The following is a 27,043-nucleotide window of genomic DNA, read 5'->3' on the forward strand; positions in this document are numbered from 1 at the left end:
AACCTCATGCCAACATTTGAAGTAGGCTACTGATGTTTGTCTAAACTTTTTGGTATGTACTGAGCTGCTATTTCTACAGTTCCATCAATCTACATTGTACCTTTGCTGACAAGTCTTTATACTGTGTCCATCACCAAAGACAATTTGGTCCTCTTCCATTTAGGTTTCAAGCATTCTCCCATTACACTAAAGTTTTTCCAATCCTTACCTTTTTCCTAGAGCTCCCACCACTCTTCAAGAAAGACTTACTAAGTGTAAAGGCTGAGGAGGGAGGTACAGCCTGTCTGTGCTGTGAGCTGTCTAAAGCTGGAGTGTCAGTACAATGGAAGAAGAACAAGCTGCCACTGAGAGCGAACAAGAAGTATGAGATGAAGCAAGATGGCTGCCTCCTCCAGCTGCACATCAATGAGCTCAAACCTGAAGACAGTGGCAGCTACACATGCCAAGCAGGAACGGCAGAGACAACTGCTACAGTGTCAGTGAAAGGTGTGTATATTTAGCAATTTACTCATATTGCAAACCCAACAACATTATAGGTTGACAGAAAGGTCATGATATTGTATACATTAAAAAAAAGTTTGTCCTATTCTGGTATTAAACATTTTCCCATTACACTGAAGATGTATGATGTTTACAATCTGCACCCATTTCCCAGAGCTCCCACCATTCTTCAAGGAAGACTTAGAAAGTGTGGAGGCTGAAGAGGGAGGTACAGCCTCTCTGTACTGTGAGCTGTCTAAGCCTGGAGAGTCAGTGCAATGGAGGAAAAACAGGGTCCCACTAACAGCCAGCAGGAAGTATGAGATGAAGCAGGATGGCTGCCTCCATCAGCTGCACATCAAGGAGCTCAAACCTGAAGACAGTGACAGCTACACGTGTCAAGCAGGAAGTGCAGAGACCACTGCTACTGTGAAAGGTGCGTGCATCTTTATATCTAATTGGCAACGTTACAGGAACAAGATAAGTTTACTCATGTTCTTTTTCTGTCCAATCTCCACCACGCATAAAGTAGTTGTCAACAAAATATGTTTAACTCTCTTGTCCAGCACTGCAACCGACTCCACCAAAAGTAAAGCCTCCAACGATACTGCCTCAGGCAAAGGGCACTGTTCTCAAACCAACTCCTCCTCCATTGGACCAGAAGCCTGCACTCCAAGAGCCCAAACCTGTTCCTCCAGAGCCAAAAAAGAGAATGAATAGGAAAGCATCTATTACAAGTTTAGAAAAAGATGTGGAGCCATTGTTTGACCAAAAGCAGAGCATCCAACCTGCAAGGTCTACAGAGAAATATTTTGATGTTGCAAAGAATGAAACACAACTGGAGAGGCATAAGGAGAAAGACAGTGAGGTGTACAAGGATGTTGACAAGCCAATACGACTACTGGGGAAGGAGGATGATGTAGACAGTCAGGTGGAAAAGACAGCAAGACCTTTGGAAACAGAAAAAGACGTTTTCATGGAGAAGAAACAACCAGGATGGAATGCAAAGAAATTAGTCAAGGTTGACCATAATGAAAGTCAGTCAGACAGGGTTCCAGGAGACACTGTGTTTGAACAGAAGAAAAATGAAAATGAAGTTGAACAGAGTTCAAAACACGCAGGAAAGCCTTCAGAGAAAACAAGTGAAGTTGAGAGGAAGGAAAGCCATCCAGGAAAAGTCCTGTGGAAGAACAGTGAGGATGAGAAACAGCCTGTAAAACCATCAGAAAAGTTTATTGGGAATACGACAATACGAGAAGAGAAGTCTACCGTTGAGGAGGGAAAAGTAGAAGAAGAGGAACCTTTTAAACCACCAGTAAGGTCTAAAGGAAAGGTAACAGGGGTAAAGGAACCACCAAAGGAAACTGAGGAGATCATTGTCCAATCAGTAAAGCCTACTGTAAATGATTCTGACGGAGACAATGTACAGAGAGAGCATGTGAAAATGCATGTGTCCACAGAGGCAGAGAGAGAGAAAAAGCCACTGAAAGCAGTGCCATCTGTAAATCATCTGGACAAACAGTCAGTAGAACAACCTGTGAAGACTTTAGAGAAAGAGGCTGAATTTGCCCCTCCAAAACCACCTGTGAGGATAAAAAGCAAAGCAAAGGGGGCAATGGAAAAACAATCATCAAGGGACACAGAGACAGATCAAGATGATCAACAGATGACAAGAGTTTTGGTGAAAACAATAGATGATCCGCCAATTAAACAGTCAATAGGGTCTTTGAAAAAAGAGGTTGAAGAAAAACCAAGATTCCAGAGGAAACAATCTGTAACATCAGACACTGAGATAATTGAGAAAATTAAGAAACCTGTGAAAGCTGCGGAGAAGGACGCAAACACAAAACAGGCGATCAAACAACCAGTAAAACCCATGAGACAAGAACCTGGACTGGATCAGGAAATGAAACTAGCAGTCGAGCCAATGAGAAGGGAGGAAGAACAACAAACAGCAAAGTTGACAGAAGACATTCCTCTCCTCTACATTTCTGAAGATGAAACTTTCTCAGAGGCTTTGACTGAGATCACTGCAAACCACAGAAATGTCCAGCCCCCTGCCTCTTCTGTTGAGGGGTTGACCCAACCCGCTACTCTTCCTCCAATTAATGTACAACAGAAGGTACAACTGCCAAATGAAGCTACACCGGAGATAGACACCAGCGTTGAGGATGAACCACAAATGCAAGAGGCTGCAGTCAAGATCCAGGCTGCATTCAAAGGCTACAAAACCCGCAAAGACATGCGACCTGTCTTTAAAGAGGTGTTTAAAAACCAGAGTGCAGATCTTCGTGGTACAGTCACTCTAGTGTGTATTGCAGAGGGAAAACCTAGCTCAGCACGCTGGCTGAGAAACGGCCAACAAATCATTAATGACCAGCGATGCCGCGTTCAGACTACAGAGAACGGTGTGTGCACACTGGTGATCAGAGAACTGACCGCCATTGACAGTGGAATCTATACATGTGAGGTGGTGAATAAGTTTGGTATGACCTCCTACAATGGAAACATAACAGTAGTACAGCCTCAAAAGCCCGCCCCGATAGTCCAGAAGCCTGTATACACGCCACTTGCGGCCATAACTCCTCTGCAACTCGCCCCGTCGATGCCTGAATCCCAGGCCAAAACACAGACTCAGGATCTGCCTCAGACTGATACCCAGATACCCACTTCAGCTACAGATTCAGCAAACTATGTAGAAAATGTGAGTGTTTCTCTGTGGGAGGCCTACACCCTGACAGAGCAGGACACTCAGATGACAAGCTTACAAGAGAGGAGAGGATCCTCAGTCATTGCTGCCAGCTCCAGTGAGTTACACGTTTATTCCCCTAACTGTAATTACAACAAATATCGATTTACTCTACAATATATCTAGAGTAAAGTACTAAATGGTTTCTGCTTCCAACAGTGTCGAGTCCCTCGGATTATGACACAGCTCCGGATATGATGGAGCCTGATGAAACTGGCCCAGCTGTATCAAGGTCAGACAGCAGATAGAAGATCTGTTTTGTTATCTGACATTTATTGCTAATCTGTTAACTTTTAACTCATGAAGATACACAAAATATCTATGAATTTTGTTACAGGGAAGAAATAGAAGCAGCAGACCAAGTGCCTCCAAACGATGACAAAGAACAGATGGCTCCTCCACAACCTGCTAAAAAACTACTAAAGGTCAAAGGTAAGCAATGTTATGATCTTTAATTGCTGTGTTTCATTGTTCCTCTTCCCAGCAAGTTTCCCATCAGGTATATTATAGCTAATTTTTCTCTGTCGTTCGTAGGAGGGGCTCATGAAGGTAGAATGAGGACGCCATCCCCTAAGCACCACCGCACTCACACACCCTTAACAAGTACCATCTCTGGATCAGAGTCAGAAGGAGACGAGGATAGACGAGAGGTACTTTTATCAAATTTTGTTCGATTTTGGACGTATGCACTATATTAGTAATAGTAGTAGCGATAGAAGTAGTAGTAGTAATAATCATATTGCTTATTTGATTGTATGAGCCGTAAATGATGTAATATATTTTCTTTTTTTACCTCAGACATTTGAAATGTACGTGGCTCGTGCTGATTGTAGTCCAAACAGTGGAAATAAGGACAGTTTTGTTCTGAAGGAGGGCCAGTTTGTAGAGGTCCTGGACTCTGTTCATCCTGACAGGTGGCTGGTGAGAACCAAACCCACCAAAACCAACCCTGCTAGACAGGGATGGGTGTGTCCAGCCTACTTGGAGAAGAAGAGGAAGGTATGGTGTATAAATCCAAGTTTCTACACTAATACTGTAAACATGTTGTATTCTGAAACATGAATCATATAGTTTGTGAGGTGTGCTGTCAGCAGAGACAATTTCTTCAAGTAATAAGAAGAGAAAAGGCTTTTTGTTAACAACAGTCTTTTGAATAGGAGACCTTCCCGCAACTGAGAGCACCTCAAGAGGATCTTGATGGAATTGGGTCTACAGGAGAAGAGTACAGGAGAGCTCTGAGGTCCGTCATTTTACTGCCAGGTTACATAAACCGAGAGGAACGTAACAGGACACTGTTGTTATTGGATACATGTATTGCTTAATTGCGTTTACGTTTATTATTATTTCTACTTTTTGGTTATTCTTGCACTTATTCCTTCCAGCATGTTAATAACTTGGCTTTTGTGATGATGGAGAACTTATTTGTTCTAATAACAAATAGTAAAAACACATCACATCTAATCTGCCTCAAATTCCCTTCATCTTTAGCCAACTGATCCAAGGCCTGATTGATGGAGAGGAGGAGTTTGTAAAGGAGATGAAGATGTTCACGTCTCACCAGCTAAATTATTTGGATTCCAGCCGCCACGTCCCCATTAACATCCTCAACCAGAAAGAGATAATTTTCAGGAATGTCAAGGACATTGTATTTCTACATGAGAGGTAACACATTGTACTTCGTAATAGAGAGATATTATTGGAGGTTTCATATGGAGATTTGTGTGGACAGCTGTCTGCATGATGTTTTCCAATGTCCTTTGAACTGTGTTCCTTTTCTACTATCAAGACTGATGTTGACATTATTGTATCAGGTCCATCCTTCCCGGGCTGAGAGAATGTGCCACAGACGACGACGTGGCCATGCATCTGATCAAGTACGCTGAGGGCTTTGAGAAATACCTTCACTACATGGTGGGACAAGCGCAAGCAGAGGCCTGCGTCACTGACAAGGCTGTCCAGCAGTACTTCAAAGTAGTCACACAATCAGTTTGCATTTAAATATCAACATTTAACATGAACATTGTGGAAACTCAGGTGCTGAAGAGCAACATTATTACACTGATCTACTGTTGTTTGTCGCTCATTACACCTCAGGAGTTACCGAAATCTGGTAAATCTGACGCACCGGTCATGGATGTCCTCATCTTCCTTCAGCGACCAGTGGAAAGGATACAAACCTACCAGGCTTTACTGAAGGTCAGCATACAGTTATATTTTTTACAAATACATGTTTGCAACCTTGATCAATAATGTCAGCGTGATAGTGGCAATGCTTGGCATATATTATTCATGGTCTGAATAGTACATTTTGGCTTGTTTCCATATCTTGCAACTCTCAATCAAACAGGAATATTGTAGAGACATTTTGTTATTTCTATACAGGATTCATATTTAATCTACGCATGTAATCTTGTTCTGCTGTTACACAAATTGCAGTCAGCGTAACGCCTGTGATGTAAATAAAAATGTTATTGGCAGGAGCTGATCAAGAACAAAGCCAAAAGTGGCCAGAGCAGCTGTCTTTTGGAGGATACCTTCTCCATGGTGTCCTGTCTACCCTGGAGGTCTGACAACCTGCACCAGGTGTCCCTCATTGAGAACTACCCAGCTCCTCTAATCGCCCTGGGCGAGCCTGTGCGACAGGTAACTATATGACTGACATGGGTTCATTATGAACATAAAAACCTAACCCACGGTTTGTTTAAGCAAAAAAATAATAGTGCCACAGAAAAATAAGCAAAAAGTTTTTGCCACAACTTGCTGTGAGCCTTCTATGTGCACTCTGATAAAAATAATGTCCTCACTTGCCTCCCCTTTAGGGAGTCTTCACAGTGTGGGAGGAATCTCCAGACATTAAGACGGCCTCTAGAGGGCATCAAAGGCAAGTCTTTCTCTTCAAGGAATGCATTGTACTGTGTAAACTGAAAAGAGACACCAGTATGAACAGTGACACCTACACCTTCAAGAACAAAATGAAGGTAAGATCTGTTCCCATGCTTTTTTTTTTTTTTTTTTTTTACATATTCTACTTTCTGACAGTAGGTAAAGCAATACAGACAAAATTGTTGTTCAATACACAGATGTGATGACAATTCCTCTTCCCAATCTCACTTTTCAATCTACCCAGCTGAACGATGTGGAAATAAAGGAGGCTGTGGGTGGAGATGAAAAGTCTTGGGGGTTGTGGCATGAGCACAGGGGTTCAGTGCGGAGGTACACTCTGCAGGGCCGCTCCACCCTGGTGAAACTCTCCTGGCTCAAAGACCTGAAGGAGCTACAGCAACGTTCCAGCCTGCCCACTAACAGTAAGTTTGTGAATCATATGACTATCAACTCATTTTGTATCTGTTAATATGCTATTTTCTTAAAATTACAATAGCAGCTGATGCATTACATTGATCTCTGATATTCGGATATAAAGGTTTAGTCTCTGTCTTATCCTGTGTTTGGGAATTTATATGGCGTAATATTTTCAATGCTTGGTGAGTGATTTCTGTATTTGCTTTTTTGTCCATCAACAGACCCACCAGTGTTTGAGTCACTGTTGTCTGACTGCACAACAAAGATAGGACAAACGATCAAACTGACCTGTAAGGTCACAGGATCGCCAAAACCATTGGTCAGCTGGCTCAAAGGTCAGAAATAGCTTGTTAAGATATGTAGATACTGTATTGTAGATACTGTATATGTAGATACTGTATTGTACTAAGTTGTTTTTACAACGATGGTTGCACACTATAAATCGGATATCCGTCTCTTAGACGGCCTTCCTTTAGAGGACGACCCCTGTCACATCATCACAGCAGACCGGTCAGGTATCTGCAGTCTAATCCTGGATAGCATGACTGCAGAGGACTCTGGACAGTATGCTTGCTATGCTACCAGCTCCATGGGCAGTGCTGGTACTCTGGCTAAAGTTGTGGTGCGCGGTGAGTCTGCGGCTGCAACTAAACCACTTGAGCCATGTCTGTGTTTTATAGGTGAACATTGTACATACATGTACTGTCACAGAGAAACACAGAACATCTATACAACAATTACCAATACTAACACTAGAACTCATACTGCCACTACTACTATTATTACTTGTGCTACTACTACTACTGCCACAGTTACAACTACTACTATTGCCAATACTTCTGCAACTACTATTTTGCACTCTGAGGCTCATGTTACTACAGTGGTTGCTTGACAAAAAAACTAAAACAAAAATACCCTACAAGTTTGTAGTCTCGGAAATTTGTGACTTTAATCTCAGGTTTTTGTTAAAAATGAATGATTTCATAATCCCAGAGAATATCCCAGTTTTTTTCTCTTAAATTTGTTTTAAATGTATTGCCGTTTCAATACTACTAAATTACTATACTGCTAATTACATTTACTATAACTGCCACTATTGGTCTATTCCTCATCATATTTCTTCTTCTCTCCAGCTCCACCCAGATTTGTGAGTCGGCTGGAGAGTGCTTGTCTGCTGGAAGGAGAGGATATACAGTTTACCTGCTCCACACTTACTACTCCTTTACCACGAATCAGGTATGGCAACGCAGAGCAAAAGTAGCCACAGTAGTTACTACATACTATTTTGGTCATTGTGTGTTTCAAACACATCCACCTTTGGGTTGTGAAGGTGGTTGAAAGATGGAAGAGAGTTGACTGACCAGCAAAACTACTTCATCCTGAATGATGCTCGGAGTGGAATCTTGTGTTTGACGGTCATCAGTGCAACAGAGGCAGATATTGGACAGTATGAGTGTGAGGTATGAAACTCCTATCCATAAAATCAGATCAGAGATCTCCCTGTAAGATACATAACGTCAAATGTTTTGTGTCGTTTAGCTTTCGAATGAGTTTGGCTGCATCAAGTGCAAAGCAGGGCTGTGCCCCGCTTATGTACCAACGATCGACATCGAGGACGGCCAACCACAGGACTTGCCTCCTAAAGGTAGGACAGCCAGAGCCACTGAAGGTAAATATTCTCCACACAGGATGGAAACCCAAGACGGGGTTGTCACGTGGCTGCTCCTCACTCTCACTAGTTTAGCTGTGTTTGAGAAGGGATGAAGCACATGCCATTGTCCAGTTTCACTCCAGTTCACCTCACATCTGATCCTGTCACCATTTTTACTCCACATCATATGACATCTCTTCACTTTCCAACAAACTGCAACAATGTGCATCAATTTCCACTTTCAACCACTACCACTATCCATTCTACCCAGTTGATGCCATTTTCCTTTTTTCCATTTCACACACTCACACCATATGAAACTCCAACTACCATATCAGTGGTCACTTGATCCCCAGGGATTATGGCATAGACTTTATGTTTATCATGTGAAATGCATGAGCTAAAAGCATCCCTCTAAATGCTTTTTTCTTGCCATTTCTAGTATTGCTATTCAAAAGATTATCGACGTTACTTAACTTAAAAGGCAGCATGTGATGACTAATGCACACTTCATACTGTAAGTGCAAGTTGTCTGTCTCTGTTGAATGCAAAAATCAGTGGCTACCCTTGTGCCAATCTACTACATTAAATTTAGCTACATAAAACCCATACCTAACCATCTCTGACCGGATACCTGTGCATTACAATGTTAATCTCTCCTCTTTGGTCTAATGTGTTTCATGGCTCACTCCATCTGTTCCTCTGTGGTGTCTGCCAAGCACTTTCACTTCTGTGTGTCTTTCACTTTGCGAGTTGTTACAGTCAGTCTTGGTGATAGAAACTCCCTCAAACGTAATACCTAACAATAACTGTTTCTAACAACCTTCTATTGCCATTACCCAGCGGGATCTAGTGGCTACCATTCAACATAGACACCATACTGTACTTCTCAGCATCCTCACCCATGAAAAGACGTTAATACATTTATTGTATGGAATGTTTTTGTGTTTTTCATCATGTTTCCACTTTCCACAGGGGGGTATGGGTTGAAACAGATTAGACTGACATTAGGATACATAAGTGAGACGAACCTCGAGGTGCCAGAAACTAACTGCAGTAATTGGAATACAGAGAGAGCAAGTAGCACTATTACTGTCCAATATAATATGTAGTGATTTTCCAACTGTAATATATATCAAGGTACCACTGTTACTATCACATAAGGGCAAAAATAAAATGTGTAGACTACAGCAGAATATTATTAGATGTTGATGAAAAGAACTGTAAGTTTGACGATATTCTTTATACAGAATATAAAGTTATCTCACTTACAGTATATACATTATTCTTTTTGTATTTTTTGACACCAGTTCACCATGTTTGCCCTTCCATTGTCCATAACCTACATGATTTTCCATCTTCCCTCTACTATTCCTAAAGCAGGAACTTCCTCACATGGACCCTTCCATGTAAGTCATCATTGTCATGATAACAACAAATCACCACTCAACATTCCCCTTTCTCCTCTTGCCAATGCATGCCCAGCTAACTCCTACGAACACAAGATGGTCATGTGCTGGGCAGGTGTTCCCTTTACCTCCACGCAGGAGTGGGCATACGCTCATGTCCTGTTGATGTGTTGGGTTAGTGGGTTTAAACCCTCACATACTGAGGTAAGAAATGCATTATTACTATTCCCGGTATGTAAGGTAATGTATTTTCTTCACATTTCCAATGATTTAGTAAAGTACAGCCAGTGTGACATAATTATTACAAAAAAATATATTTAAAAAATACATAATCATGTTGTGTCTGCACCTTAAATGGTTAAATGGTTTTCATAGATGCAGACTCAGAGGGTTGGTCAACTGCCTTTGTGAAGACATGGCTACAGACGGATTTCAGCCCCACCTCTATTGCTAAGATGCTTTTCCCTCCTGGACACCCTGAACAGTACGTTTAGTGCCACTCACATTACTTCATTAACAGTCCTTTAAACTGGCATCAGCCTCGACCTGGTAAACTTTGTCTGTGGTTGGTTGATTTAATAGTGTCACTATTGTAAGATTAGAATTAGGTGGTTAAAGAGTAAAAAAGTAAAATCGTAGAATCCAATAAGTAGTTTTGTGAATAGATAGTGAGGTTTTTTTTCCTTGAATGATCAGTCGTACTTTATTCTTACCTTTTCTTTGTCTCCAGAGCTGAATGTAGCACTGAAGAGGCTGTTCCTGCCTCAACATCCATGGATCAGGTGGTACAGCAGCCTCTGTGTTACCTAGAGGAAGAAGAGGAGCTCTTCATCTCTGAGCAAATGCAGGAAATTACAGATGGTATCGTTGTCTCTTTAACATAAGTATGACTTCTATCAAACTCTGTGTGAATACTAACTGATCTTTTCTCCTGCTCAGCTCCTCCCTCCATCCAGGTAGCCACTGAGGACCTGTGTGTAGAGCCTGGCCAACCGGCCACATTTACTGCCATCATTACAGGAAGACCTACTCCTAATATACAGTGGTACAAGGTAGGAGCACTGTAGATCAGTGGATGTACCTGAAGGGTTGGTTGCAGGGAAATTTTGGAGTGGCTGGGTTCTTACATGAAAAAAAATATTGTATTCCTACTATGCAAACTTTTTATTTTTATGTGCCTATATGTATGGGTACCATACAGATAATAATTATATATTGCACCCTTTTTCTTTTATTTCAAGTCTATATTTTCTTCTTGTTAAATACTAAATAGTTTACAGTCACACTGACAATGAAAAATAGCATATTTTTGGGGTTAGACTTCCATCCTTGTAGGTCACAGATGTCATAGGGGGAGGACATTATGTTGTTTGTTTTGTCACAAGACAAAGTTTGACCAGATTTGGTAGACCTTCCCTATTAAAACTTAACTCTTTCCTCTCTGATTGGAGGATGGAGAGGAGCTTGCAGCCAATGAGAATGTAGAGGTATCACAGCATGGAGCCCGCTGCTCAGTGACCATAGTGTGCCCCGAGGGTGAGGACAGTGGCATATACACCTGCTTCGCCTACAATGACTCTGGCCATGCCTCATGCCAGGCTGAGCTGACAGTGGAGGAAGGTGAGACAACAGAAATGCATCATTATTTTACTTCTAAAGACATATATTGATTCATCAGATCTAACTGCAATGGCCTAAAGCATATCACAAAATGATATTGTTGTAAGGAAGTTAAGGAATCTATTGTGATCGATGTTGGTCCAAGTGGTGAACCTGTTTTATTCAAAGGTTTTGTTTTCTCTGCAGGTCCACTGGAGTGTCAGGAGCGAGAGGTGGAGCTGGGGAAGAGAAGGAAGTTATTCTCCGTCTATGATGTCCATGAGGAAATTGGAAGGTGAGCCTTTAGTTTAAATTGATGCAAGTCCAATCTGCCCACGAGCCCTGTGAAGATTTGATACGATCAACATCATCTCCTCGCGTTTTAGGGGAACCTTCGGGGTCGTGAAGCGTGTGGTCCACAGACGAACAGGTGAGGTGTTTGCTGCCAAGTTCCTGCCTCTGCGGAGCAGCACTCGGACCAGGTCCTTCCAGGAGAGGGACTTGCTATCCCGTCTGGCTCACCCCAGAGTGGCCTGTCTGCTGGACTTCTTTTGTACCAGACGCACTCTGGTGCTGATCACAGAAATGTATCCTTTCTGTTCAATGCCACAATATAATCACTTTTCTTCCCCTCACAGTGGGTTCAGTTTGTCGAGTTTGATTTATATTCAATTAAGAGTTCTTTAACACCATTTCTAGCTGCTGTTCTCATGGACTACTTGAGCATTTATTACTGAAAGGATCAGTTACAGAGAAAGAGGTGAATCTTCCTGACGAAATTATTTTTATCTTCCAAATATTATGAATGGCTCTTGGCTAATATGCTACACTTTCTTTCAGATCCAGTCATACATCCAGCAAATCCTTGAAGGAGTTGGTCACATTCACAGCATGAACATGTTGCACCTGGACATTAAAGTGAGATTCCGTGGTCCAACATTGCATTATTGACTGTCATTATTTGTATGTGGTTCTTAACTTTTACATTTTTATTTATACTCCCTTCAGCCGGAAAATATCCTCATGGTGTATCCGCCCAGAGATGAGATCAAGATCTGTGACTTTGGCTTCTGCCAAGAAATAGACACATCCAGACACCAATACAGCACGTTTGGTACACCAGAGTTTGTTGCGCCGGAGATTGTTCACCAAGAACCAGTCACTGTGGCCACTGATATTTGGTAAATAAAATAACTGTTAATCTGGCTAATTGAGACTTGCATCAGATAGTATTTGTGTGAAACAAGGAGATTTAAATAAAACCGTGTACAATTTAAAACGGTAAAATAAGACAACATTACATTGATACCTCTTTCTCTCTTTGCTAGGTCTGTAGGTGTTGTAGCCTATATATGGTATGTATCACTGCACTTTTGATAATATTCTAAAAATCATCACAAAATATAATATTCAATTATCAAAAACCTGTGCATATGACCCGAGTTTCTTTTGACTATTTACATCACGCTTTATCTTTTTCTTGATAGTTTGGTGTGCCGATGTCCTTTCGTGGGTGAGACGGACCGTGCAACACTGCTAAGGGTGGGGGAGGGGACCCAAAACTGGGATGCCCCCGACGTTACGAACAGGAGCCCTGAAGCCCAGAACTTTCTCCACATGCTCCTACAGCCAGATCCAGAGTAGGGAACCAGTTTTTGTATTGCTTGCACTGCCACATCCAGTCACTCGAAGTCATCAAACATATTTTCTAAACTTAATGAAAAAAAAGGCCCATTTCATGTGACAAATGAGCATACAGTGATAAGCATCAGTGATGCCATTTATGATTTAACAAATCAAACCCATTCCTGTAAAAGCTACATTTAGCTAATTTTGAACCCTCACTGATCAAAAGTAAGATCTTGTGAGGCTCAACCACAAATCTGCAAAACAAAAAATAAATTGGAAAGTGACCGAATGCTGCATTAAGTAGACTCATCATTCTTTGTGACTATAGTATCGCCCCTTTCACATTACTGACAGGCATTTGATCCAATGCCAATATAAGAATATCACTCTTAGAATAAGATAACATTTGCAACCACCTCTATTGGTAAGTTCTCACACAGCTGCAGGTTGCCAGCACACCCTGACAACACCGATAGGTGTGGTTTCATGGTGCAACATAACACAATTCTGACTCTTCCCGATTTTCCTCTACCCAGGAAGCGACCATCTGCGTTTGAGTGCTTGAGCCACGAATGGCTCCAGGTGAGAGGAAATACAGCACAATCTGTGTTTTAATCAAGCTTCACTGGATAAAAAAAAAAAGATACTACTCTAACTTAGGAACACAACTAAAACACACAAATCTTGTGTCCACAGGACGAATATGCAGGTGAAGACACGGATGAAATCAACACAAAGACTTTGAAAAGCTTCATCTCAAAAAGGAAATGGCAGGTGAGTTACCAGTCTTCTTCGAAACCACAACTTCTGGGCATAGCAGGAAGTACCAACTGGTTTCTTGTAATGTTGATAATCTTGAGTGTGAACATGATTATATATTGTCCTGAAAAGGAAAGCTGCTGTCTAAGTCTGTCTTCACCAATATCTCTTCCATCTATTTCGCCAGCGTTCTTTGACTTGCATTGGGTCAGTTCTCACACTGAGGCTCATCCCTGAGCTGCTGGACGCTCCTCTCAGAGAGACTGCGGTGACAGTGCCCCGCGAGCCCCAGGAACACAGCAGCACCTCTCCGAGCAGTGGCTCCTCTTCTGAGTATGATGAAGCTGACTCTTTGGACTTTTTCCAGTACTGCAGCCCGACTGAGGAGGAGGAAGACACTGAGGAGGAGTATGATCCTTCAATGGAGAGAGCGCAAATCCCTGAGCATTTTGCCAAACTCCACCTTGAAGCAGAAGAGGAAATTACATTAGAGGAGGAAGAGGATGGGGAGCTGGTAGGAAGGAGGAGCGTACTAGAGCGAAGTATGAGTAGGCAGTCAGTTGCGTCGTCAGATGTATCCGGTCAACAGACACCTCAGGGGGAGCGTAGGATCAGCAGAGACAGTAGTCAATCTCTCTACCTATCTGATGGGGATGAGGGTTCAGGGAGTGACGGAGGTCGTATCCCTCGTGGCAGTGTCATCCGAAGCACTTTCTACAGCACCTCTCATCAGCTTTCACCCATGTCCGCGAGACACATGACATTACGGGACAAGTTCCAGGCCAAAAAGCAGGAGAGAGGCCGCAAGCCACTCCGGAGAAGCTTTTCAGGACGTCTCAACGAGCCTCTTATTGAATATGTGGAGGATGAGACGGAGACCAATCGTGGCCAGAGACGGGGATCTGTCCAGCCTACAATGCAGAAGTCCTGTTCCTTTGACAGTGGTGTTGGCCTCGCCCACACCAACGTACCCCCTCACAGGAGGAGCAGGTCTCTTGATGAGTATTCTCGGCGATCTCCCAGCTCACCCAAGCGCACAATGTCAGGTGAGGAAGAAGGCTCTCAAAGTCTGAAGGAAGATTTGACAGATGATGAAGTGGCAGGAAGAAACTTGTTAGCCATCCCGAGCCCACGGCGACCCACAAGAAGAAGAGGCTCCGTCGCTCCAACACAAGGGGCCGCCATGCGTATTGGATCATCTGTTCCCTCAAACCTCCTTGCTGGAGACAGAGTTAGCCTCAGGCTGGATCAGGAGCAGGCAGCGAGCGACACCTTCGCTGGTTCACAGGGGTCTCTGGCTGAGTCGTCTATTTTGGAGCATGGTGGCTCTGAGTCGTCAAGTAGACTCGGCTCTTATGAGGAGCTGAGTCACGGTCATCTCAGAGGGAGATCCAGATCAGGAGAGAGTGAAGGGTATGATGATCGAGGGGAGCCTCTGATTTCAGCATCCCCGTGCTCATTCCAAGAAGTTAAACCTAGGAGCTTGTTACCTCAGGCACCGCCGCGTAACCGCTCCAACCCCAATTTATCGAGCAGAGGTCAGCTGGGGACATCACTTACAGCGAGCCCTAGTCCCAGCCTCTCTTCTCTGCAGGCTCCAGAGAGGCCTCCCAGGGCCAGGGACAAGAAGGAGGGATGTGGCCTCCAAAGGCATGCATCCGCTCCAGCCCTCGAAGCCCGGCCACCTACAGGAAAGTCACCCAAGCTGGGACTGCTGAAGATCTTCCGCAGGCAGTCCTGGACTGGCCATTCATATTCCCAGCTGGACAGCACAGAGCTAGGACCCACGCTAGGAGATATCATGCAGCCAGATACTCCCACCATGTCTCTGAGGAAGAAAATGAGAGCTTCAGCCTCCAGCTTGACCAAGCTGTTTTCCAGGTCTTCCAGTAAGGAGGATGTGAGTAAAGGAGGTGAGCTATTGCAAATGATGCACATTTTTCAATAAACAGAAAATTATGCTAAGCAGCATCCATATTAAGAAAAAAAAGCTAAAAATATATCATAGACATTTGGATATGGGCATTATTTCTATCTTTTTTGCTCGTCTCAGTTATGTTATAATATACATCTAAACTGTCTTTTTATCAAAATGTAACGTTTTGTTTTTCCTTTTGGTCTTTTGTCTTTTACAACAGGGCCAATAGTAAAGGGATCAGCTCCCGTCCCACCTGAAAGACAGCAGAGAACTGGTCTTGAGAGTCCAAAAAAGAGGACCTCCAAACTATTGCCTTCATTTAAAATACCTGCTTTCAAAAAGACAAAAGGTAATGAATACGCTACATTCTGTGTATTATGTATTTCCACTCCGAAATGGCCTGAAAACCTGGTATTGTCATTTTGCTATAAGTCTGGCTGTGTATGTTCGATCTACTCCGTAATTTCCAGATCTGCTGGTCCGTCCCAACAAGGCTGATGTGCTCCAGTTAGATGGAGGTGGAGTCCTGCTAGTTTGGAAACCAGTCCAGTCCAGTGACCCTGTCACCTACTGTGTGCAGTACTGTACAGACGGTGGGTTCTCAGAGTTGATGCAGCAGCACAGGAATTCAATTTTGCTGTTTTTGAACACTAGTCTTCTAAGACTAGACTAGTGTGTGCTTGCAACACAGTGTTGGATATTATTTTTAGCCTGACATAGTTATAGATAAAAACTTCTTTGTTTTTTTTTGTTTATTGTTTTCACTTACCAGCGATATCATTTTGTTACAGCAGCAACTGACGACATAACTAAAGAATCGTGAACATAATGGGCTACGATTAAAAAAACATGCAAGCTAACGTCAGCTAAAGTTACGTCGTTAACTTACCATACATTGCTGGTGTAGTTTGTACGCTTTGGACAGAGATACTACTTTGGACTGGGCGGCAGCAACGCCAGGTAACGTTATCCCAGGTAGCGACAGAACTACGTGAGTTCGGTAAAGTTGGAGAGATTTTACAGACTCCAAATTCCTGGATCAATAACTCATAAGCGAAACGTCTTACAACACAAACGACTAACCGGTAATAAGGCAGACAAACTCTTCAATTTTTCTCTCTCATTTATTATTATTGATTGGCGCAGTGATATTCGGCGGAGATGATATTTCTATCTCATTGATGCCATTACTTTCCACTAACTCTTAAGTAAATTTTGTATACTTCTTTTCTTCTTTCAAATTGACCTCAACAATCATTGTATATCCTACAGTGCAATATTACAAATGTCACTGTTGCATTAATCTAGTGAGAGCGCATTACTATTTGCAGTAGGTGTGGATTTCAGAGTAAATCTCTCGTGTCATGCACCTTCTCAGGTGCGGGGTGGACGGTCCTGTCGGAGGAGGTGACTGAAAGCTGCTATGTGGTGAAGGAGTTACCCAGAGGAGCCTCTTATGTGTTCAGGATGGGTTGCATCACCAAGACAGGAGCAGGACCCTTCAGCGATGCTTCAGCACCCGTTGTTATGGCTACTCATCCTGAAGGCAAGAAAAATGCTCTGATTCATGTTTGCTGTCACTGGTTTGGTATTTTCAATATTTATAGCAATCATATACACATCAACTGTGAAATGTGCAAACAGCTACGACATGAAAGGTTGCAATGTTTTCACCTGTATTTATTCTGCTGTACAGAAATTCACATTCCTCTAATCCGGACTGAGTCACTGGGGTCAAAGGTGACTGGGTCAGAACAACACAAGAACTACAATTTCCTCTCTGAGATCAACAGGTAGGGATTTTAAGTAACTTATCTTTGATAAAAAAAAAATTAAAAAAAATGTACTTACTGTATTTAGTTTGTTTGCTCATGATCTGATTTTCTTCATTTGGGTATTATTTTGAAATGTAGGTGTGACTTTTAAGTTTCCCGAGTCTGTAACAGATTATGTTGGGGAAGAGAAGGAAACTTTGTGCTGATATTAATTATTTTTCATCTTGTTCCCCTTTATATGTCAAAGAAAATCAATTTCCCAACAGACTTCAATTCAATTCAATTTATTTTTGTATAGCCCAAAATCACAAATTACAGATTTGCCTCAGAGGGCTTTACAATCTGTACACATGCCACATCATCTGTCCCGGAACCCTCACATCGGAACAGGAAATGTGAGACTGTAGTTCTTAGCGTTAGCATTAGTGTTTTAAGTAAGAAAAACACTTCGGTAGCATATAGACCATCATCAATTCTTAACACCAGACCAGGATAGTAAAAGGATGGTCTGATCTTGTTCCTCCCACTTTCTCTTATAGGCACTACTATGCCATACTGATGTTATATTCATCTTTTGTTTTGTTCTCTCCTACAGGGGTCGTTTCAGCGTGGTCAGCCTGTGCAGGGATGCTGAGACCAGCCAAGTGTTTGTTGCCAAGATCACCCCTTACCAGGCAGAGCAGAGGCAGTTGGTGCTGAGGGAGTACCAGCTGCTAAAGAGGCTTCATCACACTCACCTGGTGCAGCTGCACACTGCCTATTTCACCTCCTTGTACGTGGTGTTAGTGGAGGAGCTCTGTCCGGGCAAGGAGCTGCTCTACAGTCTGGCATCGAGGTAAAGCAAAGGCTTGAGAAACATACGCCTGCAACCAAATCGTCTGAGTATGGCTTTATAAGCTGAGTAACATTATCAAGTAATCCATACAGCGGAAAGCCTACATATTACTTCTTTAAAACCTTTTAAAACTCTTTATTTTGTCCTAAAAGGTCTGTAGGAGAGATGTTTCAGGCAGAACTGATCACCATTTGATTCCAAAATAAGACGCTCTAGTTAGTCTAAGAAAACTGGGAAAAAAATAAGCAACGGATTTCCTGAGAAATCTGTTGCTTCCGGCAAAAAGTTTATTTTTGTTCAACCAATTTTCTGTCTGTGTTTTACCCTCTCAGAGATCTGTACGCAGAGACTCACGTCGCCGAGCTGCTGGTTCAGGTCCTGAGTGCCGTTGACTACCTGCACAGCCGTCGAGTCGTCCACCTGGACCTGAAGTCTGACAACATGCTGGTGGATGACTGTAACCACCTGAAGATAGTCGACTTGGGCTCTGCTCAGTCATTCACGCCCGGTCAGCCTCTCCACATTGAGCACATCCATGGCCTATCGGAGAGCAAAGGTACTGAAGTATTTCTAGTTTAATATCAAAAGGCAAACTAAATTGTGTAAGATTGTGATGCGTGCATTGTTGTGGATTCTCCTACTAAACCTTTGACTGTCATGGCCTCCAACAGACTGCCGCAGCAAAGGTACACTTTCTTTAAGGGAGGATGGGTTGATGGAAGGAAATAATTCAGCCTAACTTCATCCACCTCAGCTGATCCTATCTACCATAGCCTAACAAATCCAAGTCCATGTTCTTATTTTTTTTAATCCATTTCTTTCTAGTTTGAGTCATTTTCCTAATTCAGAAAATGAATATTGTGAGTGAATGTGGCATTGCCAGTAACAGCACAACTCTTTATGGACAATATCCTGTGTCTGTCTGTTTTGTCAGTTTATATTGTCCTTCCTAAAGCTCCGGAAATCCTGGAAGGTCAGGGTGTTGGGCCTGAAACTGACATCTGGGCTATTGGAGTTCTGTCCTTCATCATGTAAGTTTAGACATATACCTGTAGGTGAATTGTTGCATTCAATATTTTGTTGAAAGAAAATATTCCGTATATCTTTCTTATGTTATGTAATAAATGTGGCTCCCACAAAGTCTGACATTTGTCTAAAAAGCAGGTATGATAATGGACAAAATGACAATTCTAAAGAATGAATCATCCACATTCTCTTTCTTTAGAAAATATTATTTTTCATTGTGTAAGACTTAATTATGAAGGCTGATTAGTTCAGTCCAACGGTTGTCCTACTACTGCTACTGACTGAATCTTCTGTAGTTCTAAGATGCTGAATTTACTAATATACTATATTGTTTGTATTTTTGTAAAATGTACGTGTGTTTTTCCCTTTCTTCAATAGGTTGAGCGCCGACAGCCCGTTCCATGCAGAGCACAGCTGGGAGGAAGACCGAAACATCAAGAAAGGGAAGATCCAGTTTGGACTCTGTTACCCCGGTTTGTCAGAGGGAGCCTTAAACTTCATGAAGAGCAGCCTGAACAACAAATCCTGGTGAGCATCTATCTGAAAATGCAGTTTACATCAGAGTGTTTATTTGTGTGAAAAGCCGTACGAGTGAATTAGGAATGTGTAAATCCTAATATGATAAAAAAAAACTTTGTAGGGGGAGACCCACTGCACCCGAGTGTCTGCAGAACCAATGGCTGCGTGCCCATCGTGCCCCACACAAAGGCCGACACGCCAAAGTATGTTTCTCCACGGACAAGCTTAAAGATTACCTCAAGCAGAAGGAGGAGAAACGAGACCAGGTTCGCACCAAGCTTCAAGGCCCCTTCTTCCAGTGAGGCACCGCTGTGGAGGCTTCTAGAAACTATGCAGCCTCATAATCAGCACATTTCATGTTGCCAGGCCAGATCTCTAAAATCATTTTAGTATCCTCTGATTTTGAAAATGTGATGCGTCTTAATGAGTTTTCAAAGTGTTTCAAAGTGTATTTATCCATTGTATATGTTAGTGTGCTTTGGTTCAGTATATGGAAACAAATCAGGGAGAAGGTTTAGTCTAAGAGTGCATGGGATTTTTGTGACACGAGAAACTGTTGTTTTGCTCTGAAGCATCAGACAGATGCACGTGTTTGGCCTTAAAGTAAAAACAGTTTTCTGTGCTATTCTTCTTCATACAGAAGCAGATGTTTTTTTCTGAGTGATGTATTGTATTTAATTAAAAATGTTCACGTTTTGCCTTAAAATTAAATGTACAAATGGCAAGTTGATTAGATTTGTAGGTTTTACCTAAGTTTCATAATACTTAAATATTGGGTCAGTCACCCACCAGAATGAGTTGATGGATGAAATATGAATTAAATGGCACAAAAGTGGTGAGTCATTGAAGTCATTGTCCTCACGTTCTTTATTCAGTCTCATGTGCACACAAACACACACAAGTACATGCAAATGATTGAAATGTAATATATGCAAGATTTTATATTAGATGCATAGACCTCCTTAACAATGTTTAAATTATATGCAGCAATTATATACTGTTATACTGTTAGTCAAAGTAATCATACACTTAACTAGTAGGGAATTTATTTCTACTGTATCAGAATTCAACAACAACTATTCTGCGATGAGGTACTGAGGTGGACTCCACATTTGGCCAGTGTCACACTTTGGTTTATGAAAACCAAATGTAGCACTGAATTTGGCAGTTGTACCTTTTATTTTTATTTTCAACTGGCACTGACCTATGGGTCAGGATGTTCACACCTAGATATCAACCACTGGTTTTACTAAATCTAACATAACCCCCATCAGTCAACTATACAAACATCTGGAGTTTCTTTTCCATCTGAGCATCAGTGAGCATGAAACTGTACTGAGCAATCTTCCAACCATATAACATAGAGGGTAAAAAAACAAAAAATCGTTTCTCAAGATGAAAGTCTATTTTAGATGCGGCCATTTGCAGTCAGTGAGGACGGAGTTATTCAGGCCAGAGTTACACATTTTGGTTCTTCTGTCCAGCAGATCAGAGACTGGCTACTGTTTCCTTCTTATGATTTTGCCTCCTGAATTTTCTGGATTTCCTGTTTAAAGGGAGATGACGATAGTTTTTGTGCGTTCAACCAATGTTCTTGTCCAGAGTGTCATGAATAATCAATGATCTATGCAACAGAGAATATCTGCAAAGTATTTGTGAAATAAGTAAGAGAAAGGATCATTTACAGTTTTACTTACATCATTGAGGATATCTTTCAGCTCCTCGTAAGCCTTCTCTAAGTCATCATTGATGATAATAACATCAAACACTCCAGGCTCGTTACCTAGAGAAAAGAATAGGATCAGCTGCAATGGTTGTCTTTATTTCAGCATCATATCCACAAAGAACAGCTGAGGAACTTACTGAGCTCCATATCGATGCGTGCGGCCTCCAGGCGTTTCTGTAAACTCTCTTCTGTCTCCGTCTGTCTGTCTCTCAGACGGCTTTCCTGAGAAAGACAATAAAACAATCACATCATCTTTGAACCAAGAGCTGCTCAACCAAGTAACGCAACAGCTGTCATGTCTGCAGTTCACACATTTCACAAAGTTGTCTTTGTTTTACATTTGAATTTGACTCAGACCAACTTGTACCTCACTATTTAGGAGTTTTTTGAATGGAAATCTTGGTATGAATTTATTATGATGATCAAAGTATACAGCCAAAAAAATAACATAAATGTCAGAAATGAGCATATATATGATTCATTGATAGCCCACTTTGCACAATCACGAACAGAATTTAATGGATACAAAATTACATTGAAATATAGCATTATATTACATTAATGCAGTTATATAAAGTTGGATATTTACCAGGATCTCCATGGAGGGAGGCTGGATGGAGATGTAGATGGGGTTCAGGTCAGTCTCTTTAATCCTCTTCACCCCCTGGAGTTCCACATCTAAGATGCAGATTTTGTTCATGGCCAGCACATCTTCTATGGCAGCTTTACTAGAGAATCAATGCGTTGTTAAATTATAAAAAACGTATAAAACAAGAGGTTCTTTAAACTACTAGCACTATACATCTGAACATGGATGGGACTTGGCGATGTTCAACCAGGTATGGAGAGTGTAATAGTCACTAAAGAAAGAGGATCGCTGCATTGATCCAAGCTGCTCACACTCGCACATGGAGCGTGTATTATCTTCAGAATAAGAGGGAGAGATTAAACGTGACACCCTGTCACTGTGCTGAGCCGCAGCGTTGCTCTTTTTGAACTGGGGGGGGGTTGAAGATCCGCCATCTGCCACCAGGCTATTACATATCCTCTTGATCCCTGTGGCAAAGCCTGATTGTAGTCTTTTATGTAATACAACAGTCTTAGTTTCTATTGAAACAATATCGCTGACACTGATACTTTTCACTGATATTAACTCAACGTTCCTTCCATCCTGTGGGTGGAAAAGCTACTGAAACAGCATTTAGAACAAAAACAAAAAAACAACCACTGGAAACATTCAGATGATGATCTTTTTTACCCATTAAATGGTTATTGAAAGTGGTATAACTTTGGTCTTCAAAATGCATTCTTTTTCAGAAAAGTACATAAATAAATAAAATGTTTACCAAAAGCGATCGTGCATCTAAATCATTAGATATTTTCTGAGGTTTCTCTTGATGACATGGTGAAAAATATGGTGGCATTCGTGCAGGGATTCAAAAATGTACCTCGTTCCATACATGTTTCCTGAAAACTCAGTGTTTTCAATGAAGTCTCCATTGTCGATTCCCTCCTGCATGGCCTCTCTCATTGTGAAGTGGTAGTCTGTAAGATGCATCATTAATATTCAATATAACTCTGCCATGAAAACTTGAAAAATGGAAAGAAATGATTAAAGAGAGGTGATGCAAATCAAATGAATGCTGACTACAGTTTTTAGTGAAAGATGCGTCCAGTTTCATCACAGTGATCTCAGGCAAAATGAAAGAACATCCAGGCACAAAGCTAAACTTGTTCACATTTTTTTGTTAGCTGACAGTGTGTCTTCAAGTGTATGATGTTCTCCTCTAAGCCAGCTTTGAGACTCTGTGTACATAGGAAAAGCCTGGAAAGATGAGAAATATGTATTTTGTCAAATACTTTGTAAAAACTGTTACCATATCCATAGGCTTAAATCTTCACAAAATCAAAACCTCTGGGGATCTAAAACTGCATAGTTTTAGAAACAAACACGTTACTACTTCTAACACTGATGTACACCTCGATAGCACACAATCATTAGCATGAGAACATGAAGGAGTAACAATCTGAAGGGAAACGCTGGATATAATAGGAATTGGCTGTGCTGTAAACAAATAGATAATAAGCCTGAAAACATGGGAGACAGTGCTTTTAAACAGCACTCAAGAAAACTGCATAAAATATTCCGATGCAAGATCAAAACCTCAGTTTGACCCAAAGGAAGCAAAATCCACTGTTGTGTTATAGATTAATAAAAATGATAATCAGCGTCTGATATTGTCACTACAAAAAACAACATAAACAGCATCTTACAGAAGAACAGTTATCTTTTCCAGAGTATTTTAACACAATAATTAAATAGACATGACGGCAGTGGTTGGAAGGCTCAGACGGATCCTCCATTTACCGAAACAACTCTACGTTATGAATCTTTCTCCCATGATGCTAATGGTTGCTTGCAAATCATCAATACTCCACCAGCCACAGTGGGAAATGGGAATCACTACCGAGGCATCGGGGGGGGCTATTTTCAAAAGCTTTTTACTCCAAAGTGTGAACTGTTTGCTCCAAATTCCTTTGATTATCATTTTTTGTCTTTTCTACTTTTGTTTGTCACATGACTAGTTCCTATACAAGTCCAATGGCAGCGTGCCAGGATGATGAAAGTAACCCCTCTGCCTTAAAAACTGTGATCAGGAATCACACTGTGGTCACCTTTATCTGTGATTTCTGATTCGTTTGGACACGAAAAAGAGGTAGACTCTGCTAAGTCTTTAACGGAGAAGACGGCTGCTACGGGCAGTAAAGTAGCCCCCAGAAGCATTGGGAGCGTGTTCAGCCCTATGGAGAAAGCAAAAAAAGGCACAGAAAGAGGTTGATCTCTTTATATCAAGTGAGCCATACAGCGGAGACAAAGCCATTTGTGCAGTTCACTTGGGAGTAAGAAGTGTTGTGAGCGTTATTTTAGAATGGGCAGGTAGGGGGACGCTGGGAAACATGGTACAGAAACAAAAAGCAAAGAGGTGTAAAATACTATTTTATCAAAGATTTAAAATTCAAGTCCAGGACTCATGTATGGTGAGTCACAGAGCATGATGGTCCTATTGCCCTGTGAGGGTGAGCAGAACAACACCCACTTGTAACACTTGTGCAGATGCTAAAAAGTCTGTTTCGACTGTACCTTTGCCATCTTCCTCTCCCGGTCGAGGATTTCTTGTTGTGTCTGTGAGGAGAGGATTTCATCATTAAAACCCATCCAGAAATAAGGTAATGAATCATCATTTATGTTGCTTTTGATAGATATGAAAGTGGAATTCCTGCAAAGTCTCAGCATTAAAATATTTACTGATTCAACATCTATTGGCATGTTCAGAATTTAAGCTTCATTCAAGCAGAGAGACCGTCACTCCTGTCCTACTTCATCCTCAGACAGGAGGCTGCGACGGACGCCAATTACCAGTTGGCACACAAACGTACGTGACACGCTGAATCCGAAGACGCCCTCGTGATCCTTCATCAGCCTCTTCATCAGAGTACTCTTCCCTGCTCCAGAGGGGCCGCTCAGCACCACAGGCCTCGGTCCGGACATTGTTCTGCGACGGACGGACAGATGGGGGAAAGACAGAAACAGAGGAAGCTGAGATTTATGCCAAGAGCAGATTAAAATCTGTTGAGCCAGCGTAAATCTACAGCGTAAAAGGTTTGGCAACCATTTCTACAAGAACGGGATACAAGACATTTTAGTGTGAATCATTTTATACAGAAAATGGTTTGGAATGAATGTCTTTTGACCAAAACACCATTTCTATTATAAGTAATTAAGGTCTCCAACTATCCTGTCAAGGTTGAAGGTACAGTCAGGTTAATCCTTTGATCCAAGCTCTTAACCACACTGTCAGGAAGAAACACCCCAGAAATATTTCAACACGTCCATGTCCTAATTGTTGACTTGTTAGACAGCCGGACGCCCTGATTATAATGTTAAGAGTGCCTGTTAATGAAGTCACAGCAGGTCAGCCACCAGGATTAATTGGATCTGGGCCAGGCGGCACAAAGGGTCCAGGACAGGTGACCCATTTACCTGCTGTGCTAAAGAAAGGGTGATATTTGAGGGACACCGCTGCTGAATCAAGTCATTTATAATCCCCATTAACACAACTACTTAATAATACAGTCAAAGTATGTAACAGTCAAAAAATACCCAACCTCACCCTTCAACATCTTGTTACTACAAACAATTCACTGGCTTCACCTGCAGTTTTTGATAAGAACTGTGACAGAGATCAATGAAATCACAAAACAATTCTTTTTTATTGCCCTTTTTCTAAAGCTTGTTGAACTTTTGAGTTGTTAAAGGAGCCTCTGTAAAATGCTGCCCTTAATGCAAGATTTCCTCAGTGGTATTAATTGCACACAAATTCAGAGCATTTCAAATATCTAAGCAGCAAAACAAATACTGTATATTTATTATGAATGTGCAGTATGACAGCACAATACAATTCTAACGCAGCTTTCCTTTGGCTTTAGTTGAGGTTTGCACCTGAACTCAAACTCACATTAATCACATTAGTAATTGAATATGTTTATTATGTAGTTCCTTACCTTTCCTCACAGTCTGTGTCGTAGAAACGTTCAATAGCAGATGAGTCTTCAGCCGTGTGTCTTAATGGACTACAATGAAGGTGTGTGTGTGCGTGTGTGTTTGTTAGTATGATTTACGGAAGCAGCTCACTGTCAGTCTGAATTACCACCACCTCCCTTCAGCTCAATCGCCAATCAAATGTGTGCACGCTGGCTTGTTTTTATCCACGCCGTCCACACAGGAGCAGGTCACAAGACCGTGTGGGCAAGGTCGAAGGTTTTAATTAACAAATGATGGCGTACACTGCAGCAAAAGCTGAAGTTTGTACTTATTTGTGAATTTGTTTCTGCTGTCAATCCAGAGACTTGTTGCTTAAGCACCAGAGTTTGGCTTTGAAAGGAAAAGACAGGTTAAAATGTGCAAATATGCTTAAATTATTTCAAACCTTTCCTTGTATGATCGCAAAAATCAAACAAAACTACACAAAGTTGGTCTGGAAGAAGCATTTTGTACCTTTATTTATCCAGGATTGTTTCAGCAAGGCCCTGTTCACACTCATAAAGTTCAACATATTCGTACCTGGAAGCTGCCCAGTGCAACCACAGTCTATTCAGCGGCTCCACCAGAGCAAGTCGCTGGTTAAATGGTGGGAATGAGAGAAGCATATGCTCTGCTATTTCACTTTTCCCACTACAATGGATGTACATTGTAACATATTTCAATAATGAAACCATGGAATTTAAAAAAGCTGACTGCTGATGACTCTAAATTACATCATCCTGTTATTAACTATAAAGAATTTAGGATTTTTGTGGTGTTTTCCTTCTCTGTGATTGGACCTTGTAGTCTTCTGTCTCACACAGTAAAAGCTCAGAATAGCAGGGTTTAGTGTCCCTCAACTCCAAATGAGCTGTGATGCGCTCTGCCTGACTAATCCTGCACCGACCCACTTCTTAAAGGGTGACTACGCCACATGGAGTCATCATAACAAAGCTGTCACCAGGCCTAAACAACGCACGGTGCCTCCTGTCCATTCGCGCCTATGATCCACACACTCAACAGGTGAATATATAAAATACCTTGTGAAACGACAACGTTTTAGACACACGTTTTATTGTAGTAACA

The 27,043-nt window shown here is 41.7% G+C and overlaps 2 protein-coding genes across 3 annotated transcripts in view; one reads left to right on the top strand and one right to left on the bottom strand.

Annotated features, from left to right (window-relative positions):
* obscna (obscurin, cytoskeletal calmodulin and titin-interacting RhoGEF a) overlaps positions 1 to 20,466 on the top strand; it is a 40,154-nt gene extending 19,688 nt beyond the window's left edge. Inside the window, exons 36-79 of the mRNA XM_031863861.1 lie at positions 220 to 486; positions 656 to 916; positions 1,047 to 3,287; positions 3,389 to 3,461; positions 3,567 to 3,661; positions 3,764 to 3,879; positions 4,028 to 4,228; positions 4,387 to 4,469; positions 4,718 to 4,891; positions 5,041 to 5,200; positions 5,324 to 5,425; positions 5,708 to 5,872; positions 6,049 to 6,207; positions 6,357 to 6,534; positions 6,751 to 6,864; positions 6,991 to 7,158; positions 7,663 to 7,765; positions 7,860 to 7,989; positions 8,069 to 8,277; positions 9,705 to 9,763; positions 9,965 to 10,073; positions 10,320 to 10,450; positions 10,529 to 10,641; positions 11,041 to 11,209; positions 11,396 to 11,483; positions 11,575 to 11,775; positions 11,888 to 11,948; positions 12,029 to 12,106; positions 12,197 to 12,369; positions 12,517 to 12,543; positions 12,676 to 12,828; positions 13,354 to 13,399; positions 13,514 to 13,591; positions 13,764 to 15,489; positions 15,715 to 15,843; positions 15,965 to 16,087; positions 16,873 to 17,040; positions 17,191 to 17,287; positions 17,865 to 18,104; positions 18,437 to 18,660; positions 18,776 to 18,790; positions 19,039 to 19,135; positions 19,509 to 19,658; positions 19,771 to 20,466. Coding sequence (XP_031719721.1) covers positions 220 to 486; positions 656 to 916; positions 1,047 to 3,287; positions 3,389 to 3,461; positions 3,567 to 3,661; positions 3,764 to 3,879; positions 4,028 to 4,228; positions 4,387 to 4,469; positions 4,718 to 4,891; positions 5,041 to 5,200; positions 5,324 to 5,425; positions 5,708 to 5,872; positions 6,049 to 6,207; positions 6,357 to 6,534; positions 6,751 to 6,864; positions 6,991 to 7,158; positions 7,663 to 7,765; positions 7,860 to 7,989; positions 8,069 to 8,277; positions 9,705 to 9,763; positions 9,965 to 10,073; positions 10,320 to 10,450; positions 10,529 to 10,641; positions 11,041 to 11,209; positions 11,396 to 11,483; positions 11,575 to 11,775; positions 11,888 to 11,948; positions 12,029 to 12,106; positions 12,197 to 12,369; positions 12,517 to 12,543; positions 12,676 to 12,828; positions 13,354 to 13,399; positions 13,514 to 13,591; positions 13,764 to 15,489; positions 15,715 to 15,843; positions 15,965 to 16,087; positions 16,873 to 17,040; positions 17,191 to 17,287; positions 17,865 to 18,104; positions 18,437 to 18,660; positions 18,776 to 18,790; positions 19,039 to 19,135; positions 19,509 to 19,658; positions 19,771 to 19,951 — 9,635 coding nt within the window. The 3' untranslated portion in view covers positions 19,952 to 20,466. The remainder of the gene's footprint in view (positions 1 to 219; positions 487 to 655; positions 917 to 1,046; positions 3,288 to 3,388; positions 3,462 to 3,566; positions 3,662 to 3,763; positions 3,880 to 4,027; positions 4,229 to 4,386; positions 4,470 to 4,717; positions 4,892 to 5,040; positions 5,201 to 5,323; positions 5,426 to 5,707; positions 5,873 to 6,048; positions 6,208 to 6,356; positions 6,535 to 6,750; positions 6,865 to 6,990; positions 7,159 to 7,662; positions 7,766 to 7,859; positions 7,990 to 8,068; positions 8,278 to 9,704; positions 9,764 to 9,964; positions 10,074 to 10,319; positions 10,451 to 10,528; positions 10,642 to 11,040; positions 11,210 to 11,395; positions 11,484 to 11,574; positions 11,776 to 11,887; positions 11,949 to 12,028; positions 12,107 to 12,196; positions 12,370 to 12,516; positions 12,544 to 12,675; positions 12,829 to 13,353; positions 13,400 to 13,513; positions 13,592 to 13,763; positions 15,490 to 15,714; positions 15,844 to 15,964; positions 16,088 to 16,872; positions 17,041 to 17,190; positions 17,288 to 17,864; positions 18,105 to 18,436; positions 18,661 to 18,775; positions 18,791 to 19,038; positions 19,136 to 19,508; positions 19,659 to 19,770) is intronic.
* Positions 20,467 to 20,592: 126 nt separating this feature from the next.
* Positions 20,593 to 26,019, bottom strand: guk1b (guanylate kinase 1b). 2 transcript variants are annotated; one of them, XM_031864268.1, is made up of 9 exons: positions 25,939 to 26,019; positions 24,814 to 24,929; positions 24,518 to 24,559; positions 24,052 to 24,177; positions 22,824 to 22,920; positions 21,965 to 22,103; positions 21,513 to 21,597; positions 21,347 to 21,432; positions 20,593 to 21,195 (listed from the first exon to the last, which is right to left on the bottom strand). In XM_031864268.1, the coding sequence occupies exons 2-9, from the start codon at positions 24,923 to 24,925 to the stop codon at positions 21,163 to 21,165; spliced, it is 720 nt and encodes a 239-aa protein (XP_031720128.1). In that variant the 5' UTR covers positions 24,926 to 24,929; positions 25,939 to 26,019; the 3' UTR covers positions 20,593 to 21,162. The 2 variants fall into 2 exon arrangements, with proteins under 2 accessions (XP_031720128.1, XP_031720129.1); XM_031864269.1 differs by lacking the exon at positions 24,052 to 24,177.
* Between the last annotated feature and the right edge of the window lie 1,024 nt (positions 26,020 to 27,043).

Source organism: Anarrhichthys ocellatus, unplaced genomic scaffold (genome assembly GCF_004355925.1).
Source record: "Anarrhichthys ocellatus isolate YVR2014 unplaced genomic scaffold, GSC_Weel_1.0 scaffold30, whole genome shotgun sequence".
Lineage (NCBI taxonomy): Eukaryota > Metazoa > Chordata > Actinopteri > Perciformes > Anarhichadidae > Anarrhichthys > Anarrhichthys ocellatus.

Excerpts from the sequence above, each read along its gene's own strand:
- guk1b (XM_031864268.1), bottom strand. The coding sequence starts at position 24,925 with ATGTCCGGACCGAGGCCTGTGGTGCTGAGCGGCCCCTCTGGAGCAGGG. Across the intron at positions 22,921-24,051 it reads ATCAGAAATCACAGATAAAG|ACTACCACTTCACAATGAGA; the intron begins GTGACCACAGTG and ends TGCATCTTACAG. Across the intron at positions 21,196-21,346 it reads TGAAAGATATCCTCAATGAT|GAAATCCAGAAAATTCAGGA; the intron begins GTAAGTAAAACT and ends CCCTTTAAACAG.